Here is a 9,886-nt window from a genome sequence, read left to right as displayed (position 1 = left end):
GGAGAACTCTTGCCCGGAGCCCAGCCAGTGGGGCACCCAAGCTCTCCTGGGGCCCTGCTGCTCCCCTGCTCTTGAGCCCAGTGTTGCCAGCTATGCATGGGTCCCCCTCGTGGTGCTCACACCACTCTGAGCTGCTCTAGAGGAGACCCCAGTGTGCCCAGGGCACAGTACGTGACGCAGCCCCATCCAGTATGCGTGGCCAGCCGCCGGCAGCTGTGCTGCTCGGAGGACAGAGTTGCATTTCCATTCCACTCACTGCTCAGAGCCCGGGCCCTCCTCTCCTTGCTGTCTTTATTTGCTGTGTGGATGCTCTTTTTGGGCTTTTTGGGTCTGAGTCACTGAACACTGTCTGGACATTCGCTGCCTAGGAGATCTCTCTGCCAGCACTGCGGTTCCCTGTGGGAAGAGGTTGCTGGAATCCGTTTCCAGCTTGGGTCCTTCAGCCTCATGGATGTGGGGGGTGTGGGGGACCATGTGTGTGTCCTTCAACATCATGGATGCAGGGTGTTATATGTGTGTGTGTGTGTGGCGGGTAGGGTGTTCCCACATGAGGTATCTTCCTAAAAGCATTACTTTCCTTGAAGACTTTTGGGGAAAAAAATTGGGGGGTTGGATTTTTGGCTGGAAAGTCTGTTCTGCTCTGAGCTGGCTGCCACCCAGCTTGGGCCTGAGCCCCGAGGGCATGAGGCTAGACCTTCACACTGTCTGTCCCTGGACCGCAGACAACTCCTAAAGGACCCACAGGTGCTATTTGCTGGCTACAAAGTCCCCCACCCCTTGGAGCACAAGATCATCATCCGAGTGCAGACCACGCCGGACTACAGCCCCCAGGAAGCCTTCACCAACGCCATCACCGACCTCATCAGCGAGCTGTCCCTGCTGGAGGAGCGCTTCCGGGTGAGGGCGGGGCCCGGAAGGGCGGGCGGCGTGGGCTGGACACCGGCCCATGTGCCCATGCCTGGGACAGCCCTAGCCTGTTTCTTCGGAGGTCTTGGGGGAGAGGCGGTGCTCATGGAAGGGCAGGGACTTCCACCACAGGCTTCAGGACGTGTGGACTGAGAGGTTGTGGAGTCCAGGCCTGCGGCTTGCCTGCCCCATGGGACTTCCGTAGCGCGGCAGGGTCCCCTCATGTGCTGTGAGCCGGATCGGGGCGGGGAGCTGCTGTCCTTTGCGGGTGCTCTTCTACGTCCCTTATCTGTGGTTGGCAAGGCCTGGTCCTTCCAGGCCTCTGTCTGGGAGGCAGCTCACCCCAGGGTGGCCCATGCCTGTTCCCGGCAGGGCACCTGGGAGTCTATAACAGTTTAGAGGGGAAAGAGCCACAGCTTGGGGGATTTCAGTGTCTTGAGTCATCTGCTCCCCAGGAAGCCTGTGGCCCCTGACTCCTGCCTGGGCTGCCATAGAGAACGGCTGGACTGGGCCAGCTGGGAGGGCTCTTCGGTTGCTCCACTGTCCTGGGGAGTGTGGCCCATGGCTGCCCTCCAGGAAGGGCCTGGTCAGGGGATGCTGGGCTTGTTTCCCCAGCGTCCTTGCCCCAGCCGTTCCAACTCAGTGTCTGCCTTCTTCCTCTCTCCCAGGTGGCCATCAAAGACAAGCAGGAAGGAATTGAGTAGGGGCCAGAGGGGGCTCTGCTCAGCCTGTGTGAGCCCAGTTCCTACCTGCGTGTGACCCTCCGCTCCAGGCACTACGCCGAGGAGAGCGGCCAGTCCCAGCCATGGCCCGCCTTGTGACCACCCCTCACCCTGACACCGACGTATCCTGTACATAGATTAGGTTTTATATTCCTAATAAAGGATGGCGGAAGAGACCTGGATGTGGACTTGAGCAGCGGTGACTTCACAAGCAAATGGATGGTCAGGCTTGATGCAGGCAGATGACCTGTTTCAGGGGCCTCCGGTTGGCGGGGATGAATTCATTCTGGACCAAAGCTCCGGAGCCCCGGGTCTGCTGGGGAGGCGGTGCTGAGCCGGAGGGAAGTGTGCAAACCCATGAGCTCCCACGAGTCTCTGCTCTAGAAGCCTCAGCTCCTGGGCCTGCCTGTCAATGAAAGCAGGAACACTTTTTCCTGTATAACTCGAAACACCTTTCCACAGGCTTCTTGTCCACGGTAGAGAGTTTAATAAAAATATTCATTGATAGAAAGAGCCCCCACCCCCATCGGCCCAAAACTGAATAAGTTAGCTGTGTCCCTGGTCCTTTGCGATGGTGTGAGGCTACGGCCTCCCCCAGATGGCTACGATGTTGGAGTCCGTCAGGGCGGTGAGGTAGGTGAAGGAAGCATTGGCCACCACCGTGTTCACCATGGTCTTGGTCACCGCCTGGCCAAGGGCCCAGGGCTGGGGCCACTTCAGGATCTGGTGGGGGGAAAGAGGAGGGCTGGGCTGTGCTGCTGCTGACCAAAGGCAGGGTCCCTGATGCCTTGCCAGCCCAAGCCTGGGCAGGATGAGCCGGGCGGTACCTGCGTGGGGGCCTGCGGGGCTGCCGGCAGCGGGGGTGGCTGCTTCAGGATGTTGCTGACATCGTAGAGCCACACGTTACCCTCCTCATCCCCACAGAGCACAATCCCCTTATCTGTCAGGACAGAGGTGGAGCCTGAGTCGGGGCAGAGCTCCCAGAGGCCCTGAGGGGATGGGGTGGGCAGGCAGGCAGGTGGGCTCACCAGGGCAGGTGCTGAGCGAGAAGTAGGCCAACTCGGTGGGTGACCACTGCAGCCGTGCCAGGACTACCACTGCCACCGTGGACTGGCTGCCCCGGCCCCCCCACGTCTGCCTCCAGCTCCACAGGCAGATGGTACCCAGGCCGCTCCCCTTGGAGGCTGTTGGGGAGAAGGGAGAGCTCTGCAGAGTGGCCCCTCCTGGACACCTCCTCCCACTAGAGATCATCAGAAGCCCAGCCTGGGGACAAGTGGCCCATCTGTGTGCCCAGAGGCCAGGCTGTCCCGCGAGCTGGGCTCACTCACCCACGACGTCCTCATTCACAAATGCCAGCCCATCCACTCTCCGTCCAGATGCCTCGGAGCCCTCAGAGAAGACGAATTCCACTTCACACACCCTGTGGGGCAGCAGGAGATGCTGGTTGGCCATTCCTTGCAGATAGAGAGCTGCCTGCTTACCCGGGGAATCTGCAGGGCACCTGCTGGGGACCCTGCCCTGTGGGAAGGCAGCACAGAAGATGCCACCAAAGAGATACATTCTTGGCCCCAGGAAGGTTCAGTTTGCCCTGGAAGGGGGAGCCAGCACCTGAGTGTCCCAAGTCACAAGTAGTGACCCAGAGGCACGAGGGGGTGGCTCTTCCAGGACAGGACTAGGCCAGGTGGTCTGAACAGGCTCTGAAGCGAGCCGGTGCTTCTGGGACCGAGTGTGAGATGAGCAGGGGCCCTCCTGGCAGCCAAGTAGGGCAGGTGTTTCCAGGCCATGGCCCAGGGGGCTGTTGGGGGTATCTGCTCTAACTCTAAAGACGGGAATGGCTGCTGAATGTTTCAGAGCCGAGAGCGTGTGGGAGTGTCTGCTTGGATAAGTGTCCCGGCAGCTACCTGACTCGGAAACTGGCCTGGAGCCAGGAAGGTGGCCCAGCAGCTAACCATGGGCCAGGCCTGAGCCAGTTGGGCAGAGGGCATGAGAAGAAGCGTCTTAGACATGGGGACCAGGCACACTGGCAGGGAGGGAGGAGGCAGCCCAGGGGCTGCTGGTGAGAAAAATAAGCCCATAACTACCGCCGCTGCCACCAAGGCCCCTGCTGCTCCATTCAGCACAGCGCTGCTGTGTGGAAGCTCCTCCTGGGCTCTTTGTTGTAGGTAGGCTAAAAATCCAAATCTTGGCCCAGGGCGGTGGCTTATGCCTGTAATCCCAGAACTTTGGGAGGCTGAGGCGGGTGGATCACCTGAGGTCAGGAGCTCGAGACCAGCCCGGCCAATATGGCGAAACCCCATCTCTATTAAAAAGACAAAAATTGGCCAGTGCAATGGCTCACGTCTGTAATCCTGGCACTTTGGGAGGCTGAGGCGGGTGGATCACCTTAGGTGGGTGGATCACCTGAGGTCAGGAGTTCAAGACCAGCCTGGCCAACGTGGCGAAACCCCATCTCTATTAAAATACAAAAATTAGCCGGGCGTGTTGGCTCACGCCTGTAATCCCAGCTACTCAGGTGGCTGAGGCAGAAGAATTGCTTGAACCCAGGCGGGTGGAGGTTGCAGTGAGCCGAGATTGTGTCATTGCACTCCAGCCTGGGCAACAAGAGCAAAACTCCGTCTCAAAAAAAAAAAAAAAAAAAAATCGTCAGGCCTGGTGGCGTGCACCTGTAATCCCAGCTACTTGGGAGGCTGAGGCAGGAGGATCGCTTGGACCCTGGCAGTGGAGGTTGCAGTGAGCCGAGATCGAACCACTGTACTCTAGCCTGGGTGACAAGAGGGAGACTCCATCTCAACTAAAAAGTAAATAAAAAATAGAAATGCAAAGCTTACTGTGGCTGACAAAGCCTGGCGTGCCCTGCCCAGGCACCCTTGCCACCTCGCTGTGGGCTGAGTCCACCCAGCTGTGGCCACATGGCCAAGCAGACCAGCCAGCTGACCTGCCACTGATCTTTGCATATACCGTTCCCTCCATGCGAGCACCTTCCCGCCCTCTGCCTGCTGACTCCCTCGCCGGGCTCCCAGCGGGGAAAGCATGAGCCCCAGAATATCCATCTGCTGCTGGTCACCTCAGCAGAGTCCCCTGAGGCCCCCACGCTAGTGTCCCCCTGCCCGTTACTCTTTTTCCCTCTCCTTCGTAGCTGGCATCACACTGTGGGATTTTGACGGGCCACCTTTGCTTAGCGTCTGTCTTCCCCAGTAGGTTGGGGGCCCCAAGAGGACAGGGACCCCTTGCCAAGCCCTGTCTCAGAGGCTTTCCAGGTGGGACAGATGAGCCACAAAGCCTCAACGTGGCATTTCCAAAGCCTGCCTGCCTGCCCAGACACGGCCTCCCCTGCCCTCCGCTAGCCACTGGCCCCGCTTTACAGATAAAAACATTGCGCTAGCACGGAGGACCGTCACGCTGCTGCTGAGTGGCAGGAGTGGCTGGATCACGGGCACAGCATGGTGCGGAAGCCCCAGGTGAAGGGGAGGTCATCATGGCCCAGTCCCACAGCGGAACCCAGGGTGAGGGCAGGGTCACAGTCCTTTCCTCCCGAGCCTGGCAGGAAGGTGGGACAGGCCAGCTCTGTGAAGAGGCCCCTGAAAACAACCCTTATGGTTGCCCGGGTGTGCCCAGGCTGTTCTGAGCCCATCTGGGCCAATAGTCACCCTGTGCAGAGACCTGGCTTCCAAGGCGCCCCCTGCCCAGCCTCACCTCCTCTTCTGGGGCTGGTCCAGCCGCACATCCCAGCAGCAGCAGCCACCCTCGCAGCCGGCCAGCAGGCGGGCGTCCGGGCAGGAGGCGACAGGGCAGAGGCGCAGAGGGATGGAGGTGGTGTCCAGTGTGAGCAGCTGGCTGCCGGTGGGTGAGAGGGAGCAGAGCGTCAGCCCTGGACCAAGGTGTCCCTGCCCCAGCAGCTGGCCACTCCCCAGCCTCGCCCGAAGCGTCACCTGGCCTGGAATTCGTAGTCCTGGTTGGGCATCCCAATGTCCCAGAGGATGATCCGCTTGTCGTAGGAGGCCGCTGAGGAGGGAGTGGGGGAGGGGAGAGGTGGCCCTGAGGTGGCCTTGCTCCCTCCTGCTGGCTGCATACCAGGCTGAGCCCGCGGTCACCGAGGCAGGGAGGAAGGGCCGAGGCTAGGTGACAGAACACTCCTGGGCCTACAATCCCGGTCTCCTCGCTGTAACCTGATGCGGTGGCTCCAGCAGCCATCTCCTGTAGCTCATCCATCTCCCTTGCCAGGGGGCACCACACCCGGGGGCAGGACCATCCCCCCAGGTCACTGACAGGGGACAGAGTGGCCCAAACTGTTGGGAAACTCCAAGGCCACAGAGCAGGCTGTGGATAAAGCCAGGGTTGAAGTGCCATGGCTTCCTGCCAAAGCTAGAGTGGGAGCAGTGCAGCCTGGGGCCAGGCAGGCGCCTGAGCTCCCAGCCATCCCAGGGAGGAGAGCACGGAGGCCACTGGGGCAACAGGACAGGGGTGCTTGGGGGTCCCAGGGGTGAAGGGGAGGGGCTTACTGAAGAGGTGGGTCTCATGGGCAGGGCTGAAGCACAGGGTGGCGATGGCCTTCTTGTGGGCCCGAATGACCCCGCAGCAGAAGCCGGCACGCACGTGCAGCAGCCGGACGAGGCCCCGCAGGCCTGCGGCTGCCAGCACACTCCAGCGCTTCTTGTGGCCGGCCTGTGTGACCACCATCAGGGTGGTCCAGGCCACAGAAAAGAACTCCTGGGCGGGGGTTAGAGGAAACAGTCACTGGGGCAGAGCTATTGGTGTGAACACACAGGCAGGTCCGGGCCTGGGGGAGGGAGCCCCAGCATGAAAGAAAAAGGCCACTGGGCAGGGGGCCAAGCCTGCACCCATCCCCATGCTGCTATGCAGGAGTCAGTTGGGCACCCCTGCCCTGCACTCACCTCGCCGGGCGCCTTGTACTTGTGGAGCACGATGCCTGTCTGGCAGTCAATCACGCACACGGCCTCCCCGCCGCACGTGGCCACGGTCTGGGATGTGGCCCCTGAGTGCCCGGTTTTGAGAGGTCAGATGAGCAGAGACACTTCCCATCCAAGTCCTCCCTGCAGCCTCCTCCTCCCAGACTTGATGGTGCCTTTTAAGCTCTGTCTCCTGATCCCCCACCCATCCAGGCAGCCCCATTTCCAACAGCCCTTGCCCCGCCTGCCCGCCACCATGTACCCTCCTCCCAGGCTGGCTCGAAGGCACAGGCCCACAGCTGGGTCTCGAGGTCCTCAGGGCTGTTGTTCTTGCTGTGGCACTGCAGGAAGTGCAGGGGCTCCAGCTTCAGGGCAGGCTGTGTGGGGAGAGGAAGGTCACGGCTGCCCAGCCCTAACTCATCTGCCACCTGCTCCTTGCCACCTCAGCTCACCTGGCTGCCATCGGAGCCTGCCACAGGGCCGCCCTCCACCTGGGCCGACGGGGAGGCACACGCCCGCTTGCTGGGAGAGAGGTTGAGTGGGACATCGTCTGGCCGTTTCAAGGCCGCCAGTCTGGCCTGTGGAGGGGGCCTTGTGACCATGGGCCCATCTGCCAGGGGCTTCCTTCCTGCCCATCACAGGCTGGACCCCACCTCACTGTGGGTGTAGGAGGCCCAGGCTGGCCCAGGGTCTTCTAGGGAGCGAGTCAGGGCCTGGGGTGCTTCCTGGGCCCATGCCCAGGTCACCTTGGTCTCCTGCAGCTTCTCCAGGCAGGAGGGGCTGGGCCGGCCTCAGAGCCCTAGGAGCTGCACTCACCCTGGGCTTGTGGGCAGCTCCAGCTTCTGGGGGCTTCTCTGGGCTGTCAGCCTCGTGCACCTGGGTCCTACTGGAGGCCACCAGCTCCTCAGAGATCATCCGCACCTGGGTGGGGCCAGGCCATCAGGAAGCTGGGCACAGTCCCAGGCGTCCCCAGCCCTGCCAATGCATAGTCAGGGGGAGCCTGTGCTTCCAGAGTTGGGGAAGGGCCTCTCCAGTCAACAGGACTGCCCACCCTGACTCACCCCACTCCCACAGCCCCTCAGCCCTTCACACCCAGGGACTTCCAGGCAACTAGGGATACAAGAGCCAGTGATTGCCTGCACATCGGGACAGGGACCTACCCGCCACTGGGTGAACTCGCTGAGGGACTCAGGCCCGTAGCGGACATCCCTGACAGCCGACTTCACAAAGTCTGCCTGAGCCTTCTCAGCCTCCTCTTCAGGGCCCAGTGTGGCCATGAACTTCTCCCAGTGAGCTGTGACCTGGTGCAAGAGGGAGCAGATCCAGGCCCGGCCCACTCCAGCTCCTCCGGACCCAGCCCTCCATCCTGCCACCTGCTGGAAGCCTCCTGGAATCACAGTCTCATAAACCACACACACAGACACAAACACACACACCCCACCCCCACCCCACCCCAAAACAGCCCAGGGACCTGTAGTCCCAGCCACTGGGAGACTGAGGAAGAAGCATCGCTTGAGGCCAGGAGTTGGAGCCTGGGAAACATAGCAAGATCCCATCTCTACAAAAAATTTTAAAATGATCCAGGCATGTGCCTAAAGCCCTAGCTATTGAGGAGGCTAAGGCAGGAAGATTGCTTGAGACCAGGAGTTGGATGCTGCAGTGAGCTATGATCACACCACTGCACTTCAACATGGGCAGCAGAGCGAGACCCTGTCTCTAAAAACAAAATAAAACAAAAAAAGGAAAGTAAAAACTCAGAAAGAGCTACTTACAAGAGTCAGGCCGGGTGTGGGGACTCACACCGGTAATCCCAGCACTTTGGGAGGCCAAGGCGGGCAGATCACCTAAGGTCAGGAGTTTGAGACCAGCCTGGCCAACATGGTGAAATCCTGTCTCTACTAAAAATACAAAACATTAGCTGGACGTGGTGGCAGGTGTTTGTAATCCTAGTTACTTGGGAGGCTGAGGCAGGAAAATCACTTGAACCTGGGAGGCAGAGGTTGCAGTGAACCAAGATCGCACCACTGCACTCCAGTCTGGGTGATGGAGTGAGACTCCATCTCCAAAAAAAAAAAAGCACATCAGGTTAGGGGCTGTTAGGGCAAAGAGCCCCTATCAGTCACCCTCCTCACATCCTCCTGATGTCCAATTCCATCACTCTCCTGATGCCGCCTATAGCTCCCAAGCACACAATAACCCTCTCATCCCCTTACCCTGCTGGTCAGCTCCCGATTCAGGTTCTCCACCTGAGAGTAAGTTGAGGACGCATCCTTGCCATTGACCTTACGGAGTGTGGGCAGGAGAAAGGAGACTTTCAGGTTGTCATTGACCTGGGGAAGAGTGGGTGAACAGCAGTGGCTCAGGAGATGCTGAGCCTGAGTCCAATAGAGTCCTGGCCCCCAGTATGAGGCTGGTGGGAGGCCCCCACTTACCGTCAGGAAGGGGTTGCCCTCCAGGCTGAGTTCCTCGAGCTTGGGGAACTGGCACAAGGCAGTGACATCCCCCAGCTGGTTGTTGGCGCAGCGGAGGACACGCAGGTGGGACAGGCCCAGGTTGTCCGGCAGCGTCTCCAGCTGGTTGTTAGATAGGTCCAGCTCCTGCAGCTGCGTCAAGCGGCACAGGAGCTTGGGGTCCAAGTGCTCGGAAAGCAGCTCCAACCCTGACAGGCTGGAGTTGGGGGCAGAAGGCTTAGGGGGCGGGCAGGCTTTGCACCCCACACCAATCTGCCCCAGCTATCTCAGAAGGCTTTTTCACCTGACATTTCTCGCACAAGTGCAGCCGGCCCCCCCTCCCCCGTTACTTTATTTTTAGAGACGGGGTTTCACTCAGTCGCCTAGGCGCGATCACAGCTCACTGCTGCCTCCAACTCCTGGGCTGAGGGATCCTCCCGCCTCAGCCTCTCGAGTAGGTGGGACTAGAAGCGCGCGCCACTACTCCCGACTCCCCACCACTTAAAAAAAAAAAAAAAAAAAAAAAAAAAAAAAACTGCAACTACTTTAGGACTGGGGGGCATCCTAGCCCCCTCTAGGATGCTCTTCCTGATCCTTCGGGGGCTTCTCTGTGCTTCCCAGGCCCTCTAATGGTAGCGGCAGGCTGTGCCCCTAACTCTCCGGGCTCCCTTCAGGGGATGAGGCCCCTCGGGGCTCGCGGCGAGCGGGTAGGGCCACGATCTCCCAACAAGAAGACATTTGGAGCGACTCTGCCGAACCCAGAGGGCGATAACGGGGACAGGCAGGCCGTTGGGAAGGGTCCCCGCTCTTCCCCTCGACCCCCGGCCCCGCGGACACAGCCTCGCCCCCTGCCCGGCTCTTACTCCAGGCTCCGGATCTTCCCCAGCCGGTCGCTCTTGGG

General features: G+C 60.5%; 2 protein-coding genes across 2 annotated transcripts in view; one reads left to right on the top strand and one right to left on the bottom strand.

Moving 5' to 3' along the window:
- Window positions 1-1,810, top strand: part of POLR2J (polymerase (RNA) II (DNA directed) polypeptide J, 13.3kDa) — a 7,403-nt gene extending 5,593 nt beyond the window's left edge. Inside the window, exon 4 of the mRNA XM_011971232.1 lies at window positions 1,575-1,810. Coding sequence (XP_011826622.1) covers window positions 1,575-1,610 — 36 coding nt within the window. The 3' untranslated portion in view covers window positions 1,611-1,810. The remainder of the gene's footprint in view (window positions 1-1,574) is intronic.
- Window positions 1,811-2,092: 282 nt separating this feature from the next.
- Window positions 2,093-9,886, bottom strand: LRWD1 (leucine-rich repeats and WD repeat domain containing 1; the record flags this gene model as incomplete). Its single annotated transcript, XM_011971233.1, has 15 exons — window positions 2,093-2,351; window positions 2,456-2,568; window positions 2,657-2,812; window positions 2,957-3,048; window positions 5,322-5,462; window positions 5,558-5,630; window positions 6,128-6,335; window positions 6,521-6,621; window positions 6,798-6,912; window positions 6,988-7,113; window positions 7,352-7,456; window positions 7,696-7,836; window positions 8,749-8,865; window positions 8,968-9,202; window positions 9,849-9,886. Coding segments are annotated over 15 exons (1,902 nt in total), but the record flags the coding sequence as incomplete, so codon positions are not given.

The sequence above is a fragment of the Mandrillus leucophaeus genome, unplaced genomic scaffold (assembly GCF_000951045.1).
Source record: "Mandrillus leucophaeus isolate KB7577 unplaced genomic scaffold, Mleu.le_1.0 Scaffold993, whole genome shotgun sequence".
Lineage (NCBI taxonomy): Eukaryota > Metazoa > Chordata > Mammalia > Primates > Cercopithecidae > Mandrillus > Mandrillus leucophaeus.
Note: the sequence above shows the minus strand (reverse complement) of the source record. Positions and strands in the feature narration are given on the sequence as shown.